The sequence below is a fragment of the Heliangelus exortis genome, chromosome 16, assembly GCF_036169615.1.
Source record: "Heliangelus exortis chromosome 16, bHelExo1.hap1, whole genome shotgun sequence".
Classification (NCBI taxonomy): Eukaryota; Metazoa; Chordata; class Aves; order Apodiformes; family Trochilidae; genus Heliangelus; species Heliangelus exortis.
Window position 1 is genome coordinate 14348933 of NC_092437.1, and position 20735 is coordinate 14369667.

Consider the following 20735-nt stretch of genomic DNA (forward strand, 5'->3'; position numbering starts at 1 on the left):
CATGGAGATATCACCAGCTCTGCATTTCCCCAGCTCAAAGTCCAAGTTTGCAGAGGCTGTGCTGACTGTTGCTGGGGTTCAGTTGTCTGCAGATGTCAGAGCTGATTGAGTTTGGCTTGTCAGACACAGGAGTAGCAGAGGTTGGGTTGGTCCGGGACAAGCAAGGTCTCAGAAACCCAAGAAGTGTGAAGTGGAGCTTTGTCCTCAAGTACTGTTAAATCACAGGTATATCTGACAACTGGGAACAGTGTTTGCTGAGACCTCCTGGGACAGCAATGTCCCTGCCCACAATCCCCAGGGTATTTCATCTCCAGGCTGTTAATACTCTGCCAGACAAATGGGTGAAGGAGGATGCTGAATGCACAAAGCTCCTGGCCTTGGAGGAGCTGCTTTGGTGGGGAGGGAGCCACCTCCAACTGCAGGGGATGGGAAAGCTGGAGAGATGGCTAAAAATGGGGCAGGCTGAGATTTGCTTGCAAAAGCCAAACTCTCCTCCAACGAGTATTTAGTTAATAACATGCATTATGTGGCTAGGCTGCTGGAGAGCACCAGTGAAACCTTGCCACAGCAAATGGTGGTTTGCACCTCCCTGCACTAAGGAGCTGGTGAGTGACACAGGGGGAAGAGCAGGGAACCAGCATTAGGATGAGAATGTAGGACACATCCCCCTTGGGTGACTTCCCCTGAGCTGAACAGTGCAGCTCTCAACACTCTCAGTCTCCCAACCCAACAGATGTTCGGGTTAGATCAGGGCAAAGGGTGGATTTTTCAGGTCTGGCACATGTGCCAAGCTGAGAGGGAGATGCAGGTGTCATAGCAGGGGCAGAAGTAATTTGCACAACCCTGAAGCACTGTATCCAGCCCAGAATGAAACAACCTCTTCCATTTCCAGTTGTTTTACCTGGTGTTTTTTAGGTAAACCTCTGATGGAAGCGTAGGGAGAAAAAACCGAAGTGTTTCAGCCAGTTTGATTTCAAGAAATGTCCGTACAAACCACTCCTCCCCACCGTGTGTACCACAACCAAAACTGCCAAATGGGAGCTGTTGGTGAGCACCAGGTTTGCCCCAGGCCTGCCTGGTTCTGTGGCTCCGGTTCAGGCTCTGCCTGCACCCACGCAGCTCCACGGCAGCCTCAGCCCATCCTGACACACACCGGGGAGCGGCTGCTGGGCCGGGACAGCTCCACTCCCGACACTGACCCAAACCTGTGCTGAGGACCATTCAGCTCTCACCTCCACATGGCCACACACACCCTGAGAGGTGGCAGAACACACCAGGTCCCGGTGTCTCTTGCTGGCGGGGTCTCAGTGGGTGCTGTGGTCACCGCTCAGGTCACGGGTGGAATGTTGGTGTGAGCCCCCCCGCAGAGCTGAGCGAGCGGGACGTGACACAAAGTACCTGCAGCTCCCCTGGGAAACCTCCTGCCTCTGGAGACAGGAGTGGGAAATCCCCGATCCCGGAGGCTTGGCAGCCGCCCCCGGGCTGATCCCCCCGGCTCAGACCCAGCCTGTGGGGCAGACCCGAGGGGAGCTCAGCCCGGCTGGAGCCCGGCCCGGCCCTTCCCTCCGCACCGGACCGGACCCCTCGGGCCTCCCCCGGCTGCTCCCTCCCGCGTTCGGGCTACGGAAAAGCGCCCGCAGCCGGGCCACGACCACCGGGTACCGCGGAGCAGAGGGAGGCTCTGCCTTTGGGCCCGGGGGCCGGTACCCTGCTCCTCACCGCCTCCTCCGGACCCGGAGTGCCCGGCCCTCGCCGCGGGGTGGAGCCGCGGTCCCTCCCCTGCCCGGCCCGGCCTCTTCCGGCGCTCGGCGGCGATGGCGATGGCGGTGCCGGCGGAGGGGCGGGGAGGCCGACAGCGGGCCCTGGCCGCCGGCTCGCCCGTGGACTACATGAGCATCACCAGCTTCCCCCGGCTGCCCGAGGAGGAGGCGGGCGGCCCGGCCGAGGGCGGCCTCCGCTCCCGGAAGGAGGAGGACGCGTTCCTGGGCGAGCAGGACACGGGTGAGGGGCGGCGGCCGAGCTCCCCCGCGGCCCCGCATGCCCCCGGCCCCCGCACACCGCCGGTCCCTGCTCCGCCCGCAGCCTGGGCACGGGTTCCCCTCCGCCCGCAGACCCCGCTGGCTCCTCCAGACCGCCCTGCTCGGCCGGGACCAGGGGCTCCCCTCTCCCCGGCTCCTCCGGGGCTCGCCGGCCTCCCACGTCCTCGTGTTCCCCGGCCCCTGGGTCACCCCGCGGGGCGGTGCCGGGAGCCGCGGGCACGGGAGGTGACCAGAGGCACCGGGGTTGCACGGAGATGGCCATCCCTCCCTGCAGGGGCGGCTGTAATAAAGTCAGGGGGTCCTTTGATCCGTGAGAAAACCCTTTGCCTGTTTTTCATTCTCCATAGTTGAGAGAAGCGCTTGTCCTCCCCTCTGTCCTGTTTCTGCAGCCGCTCCGGAGCCCCACGGGCTGTGTCCCCCCGAGGGCCCCGTGTTCCCCTCTCCTCTGCTCCATCCTTCCCCTGGCTGCCGGGGAAGGGGCAATGCCATAACCCTGGCTGCTCCCGGGGTAAAACCCCTGCGGGCAGGTTTGGGGGAGCAGCTCTTCCAGAAGCGGGAGGGCTCTCGTCTGGCAGGCAGAGCATGAGCAGAGTTTGGTGCCATTCTGGTTGTGGCAGGTGTTGGGGTCTTGGTCCCCTGGGTGTCTGTGGGGGGGGGGCTGCAGGACCTGCTGCTCTCTTGGCCACCTGGAAACTCAGCCTCATCCAACACTGCCTGCGTGTTGCAGAAGCTGGTTGTGCATCACTGTGCCATGTTACCTGCCAGACTGGCAGGGAAGGAACCCAGGCCTTTGGTATCTAAGACCCAGAAGATCTCATTTAAAGGAGGAAAACCCTGTTGTGTGGTTGGTGCTGGGGAGAGACCCTCAAAGGACTGAATCGTTCCACGTTTCAGCACCTGCCAGAGCCTGTGAGCAGCTCCAGTCTCTGCTGTCCATACCAGAGCTCAGGTGGCCCTGGCTCCCCAAAGCACTGCTTCCCCCTGGAAGCAAGGTCTCCTTCACAGCCCCTGGAGAAGCCAAGTAGTGTTTGGTGGCTTCTCTTTCAAGCGTGGATATTGGTGGTGGGAGAGGTGCCTGTGTGTTGGCCTTGCAGGCTGTCTCTTGCCCTCTGTGTTCCTGACCCCTCCCATCCCCAGACCACAGCCCTGCTGTCCCTGTGCAGCACCGATGGTCACAAACACCGAGTCACTTGCCCAAGGCCATGTGTCAGTGAACAACAGGACTTCCCTGGAAGGCTGTGACTCTTGAGTGGGGTCACTCAGAGGATCCCAGCTCACTCCTCACTGTTTCCCCACTGATGGGGCTGGTGCCCCACTGTGAGGGTGCCAGGGACTCTATGTGACATCCCTACCCAGTGGTGTCCCCTGGCAGACCAGTCATGGCCCCCCCAGCCAGGCCCCACACACTGGTGAGGGGCTCAGAGGCACAGGCTGGTAGAGCTGAGCCTAAATCACCACAGCAGCAATGAGTTTAAATTGACTCCAAGGGGATTCCCTGGTTTTAGGAGAGGTTTACTCCTGGTTGCAGCATCACTGACATCAAAACTTAAGTCCCTGGCCCTGGGAGAGCTGTACCCAGGAGTCATTTTTAATGTCATGGCAAGAATAAGGCTGGTCGTACCCAAGGAGGTGCTGCCTGCCAGAGTAGGGAGAGGCATGGTGGGGTGATGGGGGATGCAGGGTTTTCTGCTTGCTCCCTTATCCCTTATCCCTTATCCCTTATCCCAAACCTGGGAAACATCCCCTGGGTGGAGGGACAAGCTTCTTGTCTTTTCCATGGGTGCTCTTCTTCCCACCATGGATGTGGGGGTACTGCAGACCCCAAAAATATTCATCCAGGAGATGAATGATGATGCCCTGAGCCGTTTGGTCCTGTTCAGTGCTTGTCAGGGATAAGCACATCCCCATGGCTGCACCAGCAGCTCCGTGTGCCCAGCAGCACCGTGCCCAACAGGGAGGGATCCTCACTCCCAGCAGCTGATGCAAGCAGACTCAAGGCACCTTTCAGATCAAAAAAGAGACCTTTTCATCTGCCAGATGCCCAGCAAAACTTACCCCCATTGTGTTTGCCATCCCAGAGCTGGGTGTTCAGCGAGCAGCTTGATTTCATCATCTGGAGGAAGCAAGAAATTAAAGCAGAGCAGGTGGACGCCCTCGGTTTGCAGGTTTGCTCTTCCCTGCCCCCGCTTTGCCAGGCTTCAGTTTGGTATTTCAGGTATTTCCCATGCCCAGGCCACACGTTTTGCTTTGCCTCTGTCCTTAAGTGCAAGCATAGGTCCAAACGAGACCACTGGATTTTAATTTAATATCTTAATATCCTCTTGTTCAGTCCTGCTGTGTTTGACAGACCTGTTTGCAACTCAGTCCTGTGTTAATAACCCATCCAAACGGAGCAGTAGCTGGGCCTGTCACCGAATACTGATGAATGGACTGAAATGGAGCCAAATTCAGTTTTTTTTTAACCCTTCTTAATCTCCAGGGAAGTCAGTTTGGAATAACTAGAGCTGAAGGATGGGATCAGTAAAATTACCTAATGCAGCACCTGAGCCAGAAAGTCCTTTGAGAGCCGGGATCAATAGGGAAGGCAATTGCTTTGCTGGAAGGGGCACTGTGTAACATTAGTGCTGGGTAAACACTGCAAGAAGAGCCCCGTGTTGCTCAATAACTAACACTTCTTTTCTCCCTGCTGCCCACAAAGACCCAGACTCCTTCCTGAAGTCTGCGCGTCTCCAGCGCCTGCCCTCCTCCTCGTCAGAGATGGGCAGCCAGGACGTGTCCCCTCTCCAGGAGACCAGCAAGGACCCTTTCTCTGGGGACTGCAGCTTCCGTCAGGATGGGCTGACTGTCATCATCACTGCCTGCCTCACCTTCGCCATGGGCGTCACCGTGGCCCTGATCATGCAGATCTATTTTGGGGATCCTCAGGTAAGACAAAGCAGTGGCTTTGCAGTTTGCCTTCGGGTCTGAAAATGGGAGGAGCTCCTTAACTTTCCTCTTTGGTTAGCAGGATGAGCCCTGGTCTGTGTCAGCAAGACCCAGGGTGCTGAGTCTCCCCAAGATTCCACCCCAAATTGTCTCAAAAATGTCTTCCTGCAGCTGGGGGTTGTGCTCGGAGGGGTGAGCTGGGCTCCCAGTGCTGGCTCAGAGGGGCAGCTGTGCCTGGCAGCTCCAGTGGTGCTGCCAGGGGGCACTGGGCAGCCCTGCTGCTCTGCCTCCAGCTGTGGGCTTAGCCAGATGTGAATGCTTTCAGAAAGCAATCCTCAGTTAAGCAGCAGTTATCTTTCATACATCTCCACTTGGAGAGAGTTTTATGGATCTGTAGGCCCACGCTCACCTCTGGAAGGATCCATTCAGGACCAAGCAGGAGAACAGCTGAAAACAGAGCTGAACCTCCCACTAGCCTGTCCCACAGCCCAGTACTAGATTGCAGAGGAAAAGCAGCATGGCCAGGGGGCCATCCCTTCCTGCAGAGCATCTGCCAAGTACTGCAGCCCAGGAAGGGCCAAGGGCAGCCAGCAGTCACCACTGTCTTCACATGCTGTGCAGGAGAGCAGAGCTACCCGCTAGTCCATGTGGAACACATTTGCTTTTTTAAAATTTATTGCTGTCTCACTGGCATATCAAACCACTGGGGTGGGGTGAGGTGGCTGGCAGGGTGCAGCTGGAGGGAGCCTGACTGTGCAACGTGGCTCCTTCAGTGGCCCCACTGGAAGGGTTAATTCTGCTCACCAACCTACTGTGCTCCTTCCACAGCCCTTTGCACTTCCCAAGGCCACCCTGGCTCATGGTGACATGCTGCAATTTGTGCCATGGGATCAAAAAGAACCTTCCAAAACCTCCTGTGGCTGCAGTAGCACTAGTGCTAGCACTAGGGAAGGATGGGGATGATCTGTGGTACTGGGGGGCTGCCATGTTCTTAGCAGCTGTATTCCCATTTCCAGTGACATCACATCATCCCCCAGTGCTCCTGAGGATTAGTCCCACCCTGCTCTGGGGTGGTGGGGGACAGGGTGAGATGAGGCCCACCAGCTTATAATGTCTGCTGGGGAAAGCTGGCTGAGCTGATGGCCACCGTTACCAGAAGAGCTGCCAGGTGCAGGGGTGTGCCAAGGCACATTTCACTCCCACATGCATTAGGAGGCACTTGAAAATGCAGATCAGCCGCAGCCTCGGTGTTGGCCTGGGGCTTCAGTTCCCCCAGAGCTGAGTGAGGCTGTGGGCAGCCCTATCAGCTTCTCCTCTCTGGCAGATCTTCCAGCGCGGTGCGGTGGTGACGGACGCTGCCCGCTGCACGGCCCTGGGCACAGAGGTGCTCAACAAGCAGGGCTCCTCGGTGGATGCAGCCATTGCCTCGGCCCTCTGTGCAGGAATTGTCAACCCCCACACCTCAGGGATTGGTGGGTAAGTGTCTGTTTCTCACCCCCGTGCTGTGCTCTGTGGTTGTCCTCAAGCGGGTGGTACCCCTCATGGTAGCCTGGGTCCCAGAGGGTGGTACCAGCTCTCTGATCTGTCCATGTCAGCACGGGGACAGGGACCCTTCCTGTGTGCTGAGCTGGCAGTGAGGGACAGAGACCCTCAGGGAAAAGCTGGATCTGCCATAGTGGCTCCTGGGAATGTCCAAGCCTCAGGCTTGAGAAGGTTTAAAGAGTGACCACATGTGGCGGTGACCACCACCAAGCTGAGCCCATCTGCAAGTGCTCCAGGAGCTTGCAGCACCCCCAGCTCAGCCCCAGGGCTATGAGACTGAGTTCTTCCCTCCGTGAGCTCTGAGCTCTGCTCCTGCTGACCCCAGTTCTGGACAGCAAGGCCTCCTCCCAGCCCCCATCCCCCTGGTGGTATCCATGGTCCCTGGTGCTCTTGGCTCTGCAGGAGGTCTGGGGAGCGTTTCATAAAACTTTGCCACCTGATAGCTTCTCCAGGCTGTCCCGCGGGTTTCTGTTGTAAGCAAAGCCCCTATTTTGTTGCAGACCTGCTCGGATTAGAAAGACAATCCCAGATAGTCCCTGCCTGGCAGTGGAACAGAGGCAGTGGCCCTCTGGCCAGGCTGGCAGGGATCCATCCAGCCTCAGCACAGAGCTGCCCATGTCCTGGGCTCCATCATCCTGAGCTGCTCCCCAGGGAAGGGCAGCAGCATCCCCTGTGCCACGGGTCAGCCTTGGGGCACTGCTGGGGCTGGTGACCTGCTGCTGTGGCCCAGTTGTGGTGGGGCTGGCCCCAGCACCAGTGGCACCTGAAGTCCTCATTTGGGCTTCACGTCAGAGACTGCTGCAGGGACAAGCAGTGCCCTGCCATGAGCCCATCTCCCTGCAGGGCTGGGGTGATGCAGGGACAAGCAGTGCCCTGCCATGAGCCCATCTCCCTGCAGGGCTGGGGTGATGCAGGGACAAGCAGTGCCCTGCCATGAGCCCATCTCCCTGCAGGGCTGGGGTGATGCAGGGACAAGCAGTGCCCTGCCATGAGCCCATCTCCCTGCAGGGGTGGGGTGATGCTGGTCCACGACATCCGCAAGAACAGGAGCTGGGTGATCGACTTCCGTGAGGTGGCTCCCCTGGGCATCCCACTGGAGGAGGACCTGCAGAAGGACACCAAGGTGAGGATGCTCAGCAGAGCCCTCCAGGGCTGTGGCTGGCTGATGGCTTCAGCTCTCCTCTCCCCACTGCTCTGAGGCTGTGGGGGAGATCCCTGGCCCTACAAACGTGGAGAGTTCAGGAAAAATGTTTGTTCAGCAACACCGAAATATCTGAAGCTTGCAGGGCTTGGGGAGTGATGAGGCAGTGGGGAGCAGGAGAGCAAGAGTCCTGGGAAGGACCACAATCCATGTCCTTTTGCTGAGTTAATCCTTTTGAAAAAAACTGTGTTGAGACCAGCCTCTTTACTTCCAAAAACTTTTATTCCCTAATTGATTTTATTGCTACAGACCTCTTCCTCTCTCTTAAAGACATGCAGGAACTTCCCAAGTGAATGTGACTTGGATCTCCTTGACTTGTAATCAGAGACCATGTCCCATGTACTCACAGGAAGGAGACTACTCTTCCATTTTGTCCTTCCTATTTTACAGCCTGGATTGCTCGTGGGGGTGCCAGGCATGATTCAAGGAATGCACCAGGCACATCAGCTACACGGGAGGTAAGGCACGGGCTGTCTGTCCTCATGCTGCACAGGCAGTCCCCACACGACCCCTCCCCATCAGACCACCAGTTAAAACCATTAGCTAAGGGGTGCTGGGAGGATTGTATTGAGAAATATGTTAATATTTTGGTACTTCAGAAAAAAGAATTCAGCTTTGTCAGTTTTTCTGCAAGGCAAGATCTTGGCTAACAAGAGGATCAATGTTCTCTTAGAAACAGGCACAGAGCCTTTTCATGCATGTCTGTTTCTTTTCATTCTCTGTTTAGCTGGACCCTAGGAAGTGTCCTTCATGCCCTGTTGGGACAGTGAGGGAAGGATCTGAATGACTTGCTCAAGTCTTGGCCATGGCTTGAGATTTTTTTCCAGAAATGACCCTTTCCCTGTCCTTGCACTGACATTCCTCTCTGGTGCACATCATGGAGCACTGAGATGTTCCTGCCAAAAAGAAACAGCCCATTGAAGGCTCAGTGTTTCTTTTTGGTCTTTTAGGAGCCCCCTTACCCTGGAGTTGATCCCCACACTTGTTCCCCACCTCCCTGCTCTGCTGAACCCCTCCAAGGAATGTTTCTCCTTGTCCTTTCTCCTTTGGCAGACTCCCATGGTCCAAGCTGTTGGGCCTCGTGGCCATGGTGGCCGAGGAGGGGTTTAATGTCACACAGGATTTGGGTGAGTTCCTGATGGGGTGCCCGGGGGGAGGTGCCTCCTCTTACCATGGAGGAGCACAGTGGGCACTGCAGTTTATGTGAGGCAGCTGGGGATGGAGATGGTTGTTCCTGGGAAATGAGGGCTCCTGGGGCCTGGACAAGGTGGTGATGGGGGAAGAGCAAAGTGTGAACCATGATCTGCAAGTGGGAAGTGTGGTGACAGCAGAACTGGAGCCCTTTCCCAGGGCCAGGTCAGAGCAGCCCATGCTGGGCAGTTTCCTGGGGAGCCAGGGCAGGGCTCTGGGGTGTCTGGAGGTGCCCTTCCCAGCTCTGATGGGTGCGTGCAGCCTTTCCTGCATGGCCTTCCCCTTCTCACCTGCAGCCAAAGCCATACATGAGCTGAAGGACCTGAACCACTCTGACAAATTTCGGGATCTCTTCCTGCCAGCTGGGCAGCCCCTACTCCCTGGCACGTTCCTCAGGCGCCCGGACCTGGCCACCATCCTGGAGCTGGTGGCAGCAGAAGGGACATCAGCTTTCTACAGCGGGAACCTGACTCAGGAGATGATCTCTGAGGTGAGCCACATCTGTCACTTCTCTTGCTCAGTCTGGGCCGAAGGTGCCACCTGTCTTGTCACCTGCTTCAGGTGACAACCTGGAGATAAGCCATGGCCATGTGTCAGCACAGTGATGGGAACAAAGGCATGGAGGCTCCTTTTTCTTTCCTGTCACTGCCGGGGTGTGTGTGACACAAGGTCACTTCCACAGCCTACAGGAGTGAAACCTCCATTTCCTCCATAACCAGAGCAGAATGATTTTTCAAAGACAAAAATATCTCAATTTCAAGACCCCCTCTGGGCTGTGTTGTATTAGAGACAACCCCTTTTTCTTCATTATGGGAGGTGCCCCACTGTGGAGAAGCAAAGTTTTGATGTTGATGGGACTGTGAGATACAGACTGCAGGAGGACAGTTTAAAAATCAAACTGTGAGCTTTGTGAGCAGAGCATCAGGCAGGCTTGGTTCCACTTGTGGTTATCTTAGTTTAACTCCTGTTATTAGAGGTACTCTGGAAAAAATGGCAACAACAAAGTAATTATTCTGGTAAGAACCCCAAACCTTTTATACCTGTGGCACTGTGGTCAGGGTGGTTGGTGGCACCAGTTTGCTCTGCCACCATGGCTCAAGTGATGGCACCATCAACATGTCACCAGTAATCTGGAGTGGGCTGATTCAGTTCAAGCCAGAGACATTTATGAGCTCTGTGTTTGGAAATCTTCTCCTCTGGTTCACCTGGACCACAGCAGAGGTGGAGACCAAGAAGCAGCAGAATTCCCAAGCCTGTGGTGGATCTCCACAGCTAAGCCCTGCTTTGTCCCCCCTTTCCCCTGACCTAAGGGGAGCAATGGGGAAGCACAAATTCTCTGTGGAGGAAGGCCCAGGGTTGTAAACCAAAGGCCTTGGCAAGCTCTGGGATCAAGTGTGCAATTCCTGCCCCAGCTGCAGAGCAGAACAAAGTGCTGGCTTCCCACAGTGCTTAATGTTCCAGCAAAGGGAGGGCATTCATGTGGTGAAACCAAGTAAAGCTCCGAAACACCTGACCTCTTTGTTCCCATCCCACAGCAGGAATGCACAGGAGGAAAAACCAGGGGTACTCCCTGGGGAACTTGAGATGGTGTGAGCAGCACGTGGCTGACCAGGGCTTCTCCCCTTTCCCTGCTCCTGCCCCACTCCCACTGCTTCTCCCAGGCTTTCTGCTGAGCTCCAGGGAGCCAGCTCTGGGCACGGGCACCTCCCTGTTCTTCCCAGCTGTTGGGTTCAGCCTGGCCTCTGGGAGAGCTTTGGGAAGGGGTCAGGGATCCCAAGTAGGAATTTGGTTTGCAGCTTTGTTGGGGTTTGATGTGCTGCCCTCACAGCATGCCCTGCCTTAGCTTTCCTGCTCCAATGGTTCATCCATTTCTGCCAGAGAAGGAGCTTTCTTGCCAAACTTAGCTGGCCCGTTTAGGAATTAGAGCATGCCCAGGTTCCTTGTTCTTGCCCATTCTTGGATGGAAATCCAGAGGACTCAGCAGCAACTCACCCCAGGAGAACCTCTCACCAGGCTTTGGAGCTTCTCCTGGGTAGAAAGCAGTATTTGGCCCATGAGCAGAGTAGCACCTGTACACTGACTGATATTACCTTCTTGAGAGGATTTTAAGGTCAGGGAGTGCAGGCACAATGGTCCTACCTCATCTTTGTTGTGACTCAATCCCCTGCAGTGGAGGGAATTACCCAACTTCACTGTGTCAATGAAAATTTCCAAGCTGAGTAAATTGTACCTCGAGGAGAGTCTTACAGAAAGGCAAAGGCTACAGCAGACCCACTGTCACCAGAAATAATTAATAAAATAGGGTGGGAATAAGTCTGCTGAAGATTTCTAGTGATGGTGACCTGGTACACCCAGGTTCCCTCTGTTCTGGATCCAGGTATCGTTTATCCTGGCAGTATTCAGGTGCTTCACAACCTTTAACATACAACAACCTTTAACATTAACAACCTTTGCCAGCCTGAGAGGGCTGGGGAGCAGTGCCAGTGCCCACCCTCACTGGCAGACAGAATGTCCTCAGAGCAATGGGGTGGATGAGCAGTAGAGCCTTCCAGTGACAGTGAAAGGTGAGCCAGGCCACCAAGACCATGAAAACAGAGATTTTCAGGGCTTCCTGAGGAACCTGGCACTTGGCTTGGCAGCTTAGGTTGTGTTTATTTGGCAGAGTGGTGTGTGTCCAGCTGGGCCAGCATGAGGAACCCAACTTGCTCAGCTTGCACTGCTCTGTTCTGTGCAGGTCCACAGCTACGGAGGAGTCCTGGTGGAGGAAGATTTCAGCAATTACAGTGTCCTGGTGGAGAACCCCATCCACACAATCTATCGAGGTGAAAGCCTGACCCAATTGCCACGCAACTCCAGTTAAAAGTTTGCTTCACCTGACCAGAGGAGGTGATGGTATTTTCAACGAGAGCTGAAGTCAAAGCTGCACCCAGGCGTCTGCAGAAAAGCCCCCCAGGGAGTTTCCTGCTGTTGCCTCCTGGCACTGATGCATCAGGGACAGCTCTGGAGGTTTTCAGCACTTTGATATAGGCCTGAGTTTTCCTTTATAGTGACCAAGGGTATTTTGACAGTGTAGGAGTGTAAAGATGCAGTGTGATCACCTGCTGATGCAGTGTCCAGGTAGAAGCTGGACAATAGGGTAGTGCCTACATATGAAGACAGTTCCCAAAGTTGATCTGTTGGGGAGAAAAATTTATTTCATGCAAAAGTTTCTAAGATCTCATTCTTTTCTGGAAATCCTTGTATTTACTCTCCTGATAGCTGTAATGTCACAAACCCAATTTACCTCCATTCGTCCATACTGCAGTCCAGAAACCAAGCAGCCAACCAAAAAAACCTGAATTTCAGATGTAAAAAAAAAAAGCATCCCTATTTGGGCATCCTTCATCAAGATGTTTCAAAAGAAACAGAAAGACACAACAGGACTGTTTTAGGAAATTATTTTCAAATCATGTTGCTTTCCATTATTTAGCCTCAGATCTGGAAAGGTTTCCCTGCCCCTGGGGATGCTACTTATGGAAAAATATTAGAGCTGAACAGTACCTGTCCAAAGTACTTGTGCCCTGGGATAGGACATGGGGCAATGGATTCCAGATAAAGCACAGGAAGTTCCACCTCAGCAGATGAGAAGAATTTCTTTACTGTAAGGGTTACAGAGCCTTAGAATTGGCTCCCCAGAGAGGTTGTGGAGTCTTCCTCTCTGGAGGCTTTCAAGACCACTCTGAATGCATTTCTGAGTGACCTGTCCTAGTTTTGCTCTTGCCCTGGCAGGGATGTTGCACCTGATGATCTTCAGAGGTCCCTTCCGACACCTGACATTCTGTGGTTCTGTGAAAGCAGCTTCATTCCTCTCCTCTCCCCTTCACAGGTCATCTTGTTTTCAGTCCCCCACCTCCACACGTAGGTCCTGCTCTGATCACAGCACTGAACATCCTTGAGGGCTTTAACATCACAAGTCAAGGATCCAGGGGAAATATTTTGCACTGGATGGCAGAGGTAAGAGGAGGTTCAACGTTTGGCTGAATTTCTTGTATTGCTAAAGAATAATTTATTTATCCCTTGGTTGGACAAAAATGTTTTGATGGGTGATTCCCAGAGCAGAATGACCAAGTAGATGCTAAGGTGTAAATGTCAGCTCTGCTGCTGCTTCAGGTAGGTGCAGATGCTGGACCTCCTGCTCGGATGAGCCCTTTCTTGCTTAGCCAAAGCTTTTCTGGAAGAAAAAAATGTGGCTTTTACCCATTTCTTGTATGCAATCATCTCTTCAGAAAGTTTTCTCTATCTTTTATGCTCCAGTGGCCCTGGCTGTACCACAGCACTGTTAGGGCCCTGCAGGGAGAGTCAGCTTAGGGTGCTGCAAGCAGAAACCTACATGTGGCCATGACAAGGAAAAGTGACCCAAAAAAGTGACCCAACACTTTATACTTCTTTAAAACTTCTGGCATTTTAGCCAGCCTTGTGATCTCAGTGGTCCAGATCATGATTTGTCCAGTATTTAGGGCTGTACCCAAACCTTGCAGCTTCCCAGGAAGTCAAGCCAGTGCTATGTTCCCAGCTCTGTAACTGGAGTTATGTTCTTGGATGTTTAACAGATCCACAGTGGGGCTTTATGAGCTGGGAATTTTAAGCAAGGATATGACCACATCCTTGTAGCAGGGGGAATAGTGGTGCTTGGAAGGCCTCTCATAAAAAATGCAACAGCTGGAGGTGTTACACAGTGCTAGGGCTGTGCAGAGGCTGAGTTATTTTTGAGCTCTCTTCAGGAAGCTTTAGACAAATCTGTGTTTGAACCAGGCCAAGAGTTTATCACACCCCAGCTGAGGAACAGCAACCTCCAGGCAAAGGGCAGTCACTGCAGAACATCTGCAACCCTGAATCCTTGGGCTCACAGAGCTGAGCACATGGCTGAGCTTCAGGGGTAGGTCAGCACCAGACTGTCCTGCCCTGGGACAACCCTGATCAGGGTGTCCTTAACCTGTGCCTGTAGGGTGGATATTGTCCTCTTGTTCCAGTTCAGCTCTTCCCTAGCCACCAAGCCTCCTGCACACCCTCTGTGTGCCATGGGGGTCAGGGAAGCCTTCTCCAAAAGCTGATCATGATCTGTGCCATACATCAGGAGATAGATGATGACTCTTCAGGGGAAGCTGTTGATGCATGGCAGATATGAAACCAGAAGTCACATCTAACTATCTACTACCTACAAACACTGCTGCATACTGTTGTCTCCTCCAGCACAGCTGCCATGACAAATGGGTGCCCTTTGAGCCCCATGCCCATGTGTGGCAGTCTGTGCACTGAGATATTCCCAGGACCAAGCTTTTAAACATTTTTCTTCATGGGCTTTAGCCAACATGCCAGCAGCCTGGATGCCTCTTTCGGTTTGTAGTATCAAAAGTTGTATTTCCAAGGTCACCTAAGTGTGCTTCTTTCTCTCTTTCTCTCTTTGTGTGCTCAATTTAGACATTAAAAATAGCCCTGAGTCTAGCTAGCAACCTGGGAGACCCATCTGATGATGTGTCCATCACTCATGCTGCAGAAGACATGGTGAGGTAGGTCTGAGGCTGGCAGGGATGGTGACAAGTTGTGTGGTTTGGGAAGAATCCATGGGTTTGCTCTTTTCAGTGCACAGGGAAACCTAAGGTTTTGCTACTCTGTTTTACTGAGGAAATGTCAGTCCTTGAGTGTCCTCCTAGGGCTCACTCTTTCACAAGGATCACAGCTTACACCATAGGGATGTGGTGATGTGCAGGAGAGGCCAGCTTGGGGCTCCAGCCATGTTTTGCCATGGTTGGTGGCCAGAGCTGGACCTGACTTGCCCTCCTGATGGAGAACTGGCATTCAGCCTGGTGCTGCCACCCCTTGGGGGGTGAGTTCATCACTGCAGAGAGCTGGGATGTCCCCAGCCTCTGTGCAGACTGGGCCATCCGTATCCATCCATGGGCTGAACTGGAGGAGCTCTCTGTCCTCAGTGTCCATCCCTCAGTGTCCAGTAGCTGTGTAGATGTATTCCCAACAAGAGAGCAAGAGATGTTTGGCTTCCTGGGCTCATGGCTTTCTGTCCTCTTTCCCTCCCTCGTCACTGAAGCAAATCAGAAGCTGATGCCCTGCGCCAGCTGATCAATGACTCTCAGCCCTTCTCCTCTGACCTCCACGTGCCTCACTTCTCCATGGAGAGTGGACCCACTGCTAGCCAGGTCCTTGTCATGGGACCTGATGACTTCATTGTTGCTGTTGTAAGGTAAAAGATTTACTCCTTCCCTCCATAATGTACTCAGAAGGTGGGAGCAGGGAGAACAAAGCAGGTTCAGGAGGACAGGATGGGACCATTCCTGGAGCATCTGGGCTGCCCTGTCCCAGTTATTCTGACAATCAGATGGATGGGAAGATGGGGTGGAGATGTGTGAGCTGATGCTGCTCTGCCCTACAGAAATGTGTCTGGATTGGCCTGAATCCACTCCCTGGATGAGAGGTGATGGCCAAATTTGAGGACTGATGGGGGCATGGAGGCAGATCTATCAGCTAAAGGGAAATCCTTAAACACAGAAAGGTCCTGACTTGCTGTCACCTGCATGGTTCCTGCCCCTAAGGATGTGTAGATTAACTCTCATCATGTCCCTAAAGATCTAAGAGTCTCTGAAGCCAATATGGGACAGAAGATTGGAGCCCTGAATCCCTAAAGGTGTACAGTAAATTTCTGGGAGGATTTTTATGAGATTGCTTTGTGTTTCTTTTCAGTTCTTTGAATCGTCCCTTTGGCAGTGGAATAATAACACCCTCTGGAGTCCTCCTGAACAGCCAGATGTTGGACTTCTCCTGGCAAAACAGAACAATGAACAGCTCCATTCCCAGGCCGGTAATGAATGACATGGCAGATTCTTTATTTGAGCTGTCTGTACCTATTTTTAAAAAAAATTTATTCTCATCCCCACAACAGGGAAGCTATTCAATGCCTTGTTAATAACTGAGAGACAGCAGTCTCCAGAAAGCTCCTGTCTTTTCACTGTGTGAGCCACTGAAACAGAGTAAACAAAAAGCTTCATGTGTATCAGTGATCTTTCTAATGCAGTTTTACCAAATGATGCTGCACATCTCACCTGCCTATTTTCCCTGCTGTCTAGAGGCACTTTAAAGCAACTTTCCTTTTCTGTGGACTTGAATTAAGGACTGTCTATGAATTGCAGCTGTGGAGGTTTAAAAAATAACATACAATGAAAGTAAAATCTTCATGCTTTGGAGAGAAACATTTACAGGCCAGTACTGATGGCTTCCAGTGCTACCTTGTTGTTTCTTTTTGATATGTGTTATAAAACCATCCCACTTGCTGGGTCGGGACTTTAGAAGTGGGTGAGGGGCTCCCTGTAATGGGATGGATCCTGTTAACATCAGAGAGCATTAGCACAGCAGTGAGGATGTCAGCCTTGTAAAACTCCAGCAGTGCAATTGCTGGCTGTAGCATAAAGAGTAAGAAATTAACCTGAGCAAGCAGAACACCAGCACAGCTTTGTTCAGCTTGTTGGAATTCTTTGGGATGTCTTTTCTCCAACTGCAGCAAAACCTCATCCGGCCTCGCAGGCGGCCGCTCTCCTTCCTGCTGCCCACCATTGTGAGACCCTCCGAGGGGATGTGTGGCACCTACCTGTGTCTGGGAGCAAACAGTGGGGACAAAGCCTTGAGCAGCATCGTTCAGGTCAGTGCTGTGCCCAGGCACTGGTACCCTGATGAGCTCAGTGCTGAGCAGGGTCCCCTCCTGCAGCACAGAGTTCCCGTCCCTGACATCCCAGGCTGTGCTGAAACTGGTGGCCAGAGGATTACCAGTTCAGTCTTGGATCTCACCATTCCCACATGTTTGGTTTTTCAAACCTGTAAGAGATACCCATTTACTTCTCTTGCACCTTTCCTGGTGGCACCACTCATATTTGTGGAGGAAAAGCCTCCTGACAAAATCTATAATGGCTTTGTGTCATCCTAATACCTGTCCAAAGCTTGTCTTAAGTATCATTATGAAAAAAAAAAGAAGAGTATTTTGTATTCAGAGAACTTCGGGAGACTGGCAGCCTTTTAACCCTTTTCCCTATGAAAAGCTCATTTTAATGCATTCCCAACTCAGTCCCTCTCTGCTCAGCACTCTCTATAATTTGGGCAGCTCCTCCTCATTTATGATTCGTAATTAGGTGAAGCACATGCATATAGCTTGATGCATGCACAACAGCAGGCATTGCTAAAACAAAAGGCACAACTGAAACTGGCTCCCATTTTCCTTACCTTTTAGAAGGTAAATTCAGAGCAAAACTGAAGCCAAACATTGATTCCTAACACTTTGCTTGGAGGAGTAATCTGCTGAGCTTTTGGCTGTGACAAACACATATTTAGAGATTACCTTGTGTTCCAGACACACAGCTCTCCTAATTTAGCAGGAACAATATGACAGAAAGCCTGCATGATCCTGAAAAGGTTCTGCTCACCAATAACAAACAGACCACAATTCCAGGGTCTCTTTGTATGTGCCAAACCCTGCCTTAGATCATGCAAGCTGGGTAAATGGTTCCAAGTTGTCTTCATCTGCTGTATCTGCAGATGTTGAAAGACACAAATGATCTGGAAGTTGGGTTTACCTGTTCTCATGAATTATTTTTTTTTTTATTATTATTATTGTTGAGGCTCTTTTCTTCTTTTGCAGGTTTTGGTAAATGTTTTAACACTGAACAAGAATCTGAGTGAAAGTTTGTCACTTGGTCGACTTCACCCCCAGCTTCAGTCCAACACCTTGCAGGTTGACAGTGAGTATGGGCACTGGTATGGTGCAGCCTACACGTGTGGCCTCTTTAGAAAAGGAGCAGGATTTTCTTGGCACACTTCTGTGGAAGTGTGACAGCCCAGTGCACAGCTCAACAAGTTCTAGGGTGGCAAGTTGGGTGGAGAGGGGCTTGGGGAAAAAGTTGCAGATTAGCTCTTGGAAGTTTGGAGTTTTTGCTGAGCCATGGCTGCTCCCTCCCTGCCCCCTCCACACCACCTGTAGACCCTCTTTCAGGTGCTTCTTTCCAACCTTCCCTCCATCCCACCTCACTGCCTGGTAGCAGCCTTGTTGTGTCCTTAAAACCTTTTGGCAATATGGGGTTACAGCACTGAGGATATCCAAATAAACAGGTTTGCAACCTCAGGTTCACCCTAAGATAGGTGATGAAAGCTGGCACCCCTTCCCCACTTTTTTATCACTGCCATAAATGATACCATTTCACCTCCCAGTACATGTCCCTTAACTCCACCAGCTGGGGAGAAGACAAAGCTTATGGCACAGCTTGTGTCTTTCCAGGTTGTTGCTGGAAATGCAGCATCAGTGCTGGTGCTCTGGAGACTGCAGTGCCAGCTCTTGTTCTTTTGTCATTTCAAATCTTGGTCTATTTGGTGTTTTCCACAAAGCCCCACACCTTACCAGAATGAACCATAATTGAAATTTGGTTCTCCTTTCACATAAAGGAGCCAAAGTTTCCAGGCCTTCGGGTTCCAGAGGAAAATCAAAAAATGTCTGTCAAGTGTGACCTGCAGGCTTGGAAACTAGAATGCAAATCTTCAAAAGGTTCTAATCTGTGTGTTTCAACATTTGGTGTCAACAAGATCTATGCAATTTATCTGCAATGTATGTAGCTTAAACAGCTACAAGGACTTTGTCCAGATGCATCCTCAGCCTCATGTCCTCAGGCACTTCTGTTCATACAGAAATTATGAAACACTTGGTGAACAAAGTAAAAGCAGGAGAGCAAGCAGCCTAAGGTAGATGGCTGGAAGATGAAGACAAATGTGAGGGGGAAGTTGGAGGCCTCATCACAAAGCTTGTCAGCTTGTTTTACTGCCATTAGTTCTGAGCTGCCTTGCATCTTATTTTGCCTAACAACTGTTAATACTATTAATTATAACTGAGCTCTTAAGAGTAGGGCCTGCCTGGTGTTCTATAAGCAGAGTAACTACAATAGCTGCCAACCAGGGCTTTTCCACTCTCCCAGAGAGAAGGATCTTCTACATCTCTAAAATTCCCTGGATTCCCCCTTTTCCTCACGACACAAACACTGCCCAAGGAGCCTTTGTTGCTGAGAGGTGCAAGTTGGCTCCTTGGGGCAGGGAGCACTGCTTCTCCCTGGCCCTCAGCCCTCCCTATCTGGGACCCCTTTGGAAGGGGCTGCAGGCAGTTTCCATCACACTGGAGATGCCAACAGGGTCAGGACAGAGCTTTCTGTCAAAGGCTTTGATGGTTTCCATTACAAACTCCTCTTTTAAAATCCCTACAGGTGAGTTTCCTGAAGAAGATATTGAATTTCTTGTAGCCAGGGGCTATCAAGTGGATAAAATCAAAGTGGTCTCCTTAGTGCATGGGGCCAGGAGAACCAACAGCTTCATCATTGGCCTGAAGGACCCCAGGAGTGTGGATGCTGCTGGAGCCACAATCTTGTAGCCCCTCCCAGACATCGTGTTGGCTGAACAAGACTTTAGAGAAGTCAACCCCAGTGATGTGCATGTTCTGAATGTCCCTCCTCCAGCCCCAGCCTGGGTCCCCCTGCATACACACTGCTGAGCAGAATGCCTGGACCACACCAGAGGGGTCAGCAGCACCAACATACAGCTCTCTAATTTATATTTTATTTAAAATGATTTGAATGGCAAGCACCCCAGTCCTCATTAAAGGCTACAAGGAGCACGCTTTTATTTTGACAGAGTCTTGCTGATAATTTCAGTCTTTTCAAAAAGCCCAGTTTTAGCCAGCATCTTAATTTTAGTAAGCAGGAACATGAGCAAGTGAAAAAAAAACAAAAAACAAGTAAGGATGGTACTGTCACCTTCATCTCCATGTCTTTCCCAAGTTCATCCTTTGCCTCTTGTATAAGCCAGTAATTAATGCAGCCTAATGCATTAGTTTGTGGGTGCATGTAGCTGGGATATCAGGGAGTCCTTTCACACCCTGGAGGGGCCAGCTGGTTTTTACCAATGTGCAGTCTCCTATTTTGGTTTCTTTTCTCACATTGCTGCACGCCTTGAACGTTGGGGGTAAATCTTTTGAATCAGCTGGCTGTGTAGTCTGATTTTGTAACCAGAACAATGGTTTTCAACTTCTAACAACTCATAGACCCACCCAGTAGTTTTCTCACAGAGGTTCATGGTGAATTTAAGCTTAGTGGGAATGAGCTTAATTTTCTTAGATACTCTTTGGAGATACCTTACTGGTACTGCCCTCACTTCTAAAAAGTGACCCACTTCAGACCACGGACTGAAAACCACAGGGAGATCATTTAGTCAGGTTCAGGGTGTTCTTTACACTGCCTTATCCCAGTCTGCTCTGAAAGCCTGAACCATGGGATCCCAGCAGAGAGGCTTGGGATATTCTGCTTACCTGATTCACACTTGTGCTTCAGCTCCATTTGTTGATACTGGTGGATCTATTGGAAAAGCTGTGAAAGAGAAGGTACAAAAACCCTCCCAAAACTACTGGGATGATTCTCAGTCCACACCATGTAGTGCAACTATAAGAATACTTCCACAATTCTTGGCTGAAATAGTGTGAAGAAATAGCACATCAGAAAGCTGCACCACTTCGTTCCAGCCACATTTGAGCATTTCCTTCTGCTTTCACTGCCAACTCAGACAGACACCTGGCACTTAAATATTCTGGAACTTTATCATTTTCTGCTGTTTAAAATGGGACAATTTCCTTCATGGTGCAAGTGCACCTCTGGCCACTGTGTTTATGTATGTCTGCCTATGGTTGTGTTGATCCTTCATTTGATGATTACAATGGTCACCCCCAGCCTTCCTCCCGAGGGTCCCTGTGTCACCCTGAGCTCCTTCTGACTCCC

General features: G+C 51.8%; 1 protein-coding gene across 1 annotated transcript; it reads left to right on the top strand.

Moving 5' to 3' along the window:
• Nucleotides 1-1764: 1764 nt before the first annotated feature.
• On the top strand, nt 1765-19583 carry GGT7 (gamma-glutamyltransferase 7). The gene is made up of 15 exons (XM_071759718.1): nt 1765-2001; nt 4738-4964; nt 6289-6440; nt 7515-7629; nt 8098-8165; nt 8761-8834; nt 9195-9388; nt 11633-11720; nt 12764-12891; nt 14356-14444; nt 14981-15133; nt 15631-15748; nt 16445-16582; nt 17573-17672; nt 19176-19583. Exons 1-15 carry the CDS (start codon nt 1815-1817, stop codon nt 19337-19339), a joined length of 1995 nt encoding a protein of 664 aa, XP_071615819.1. The 5' UTR covers nt 1765-1814; the 3' UTR covers nt 19340-19583.
• The last annotated feature ends 1152 nt before the right edge of the window (nt 19584-20735 follow it).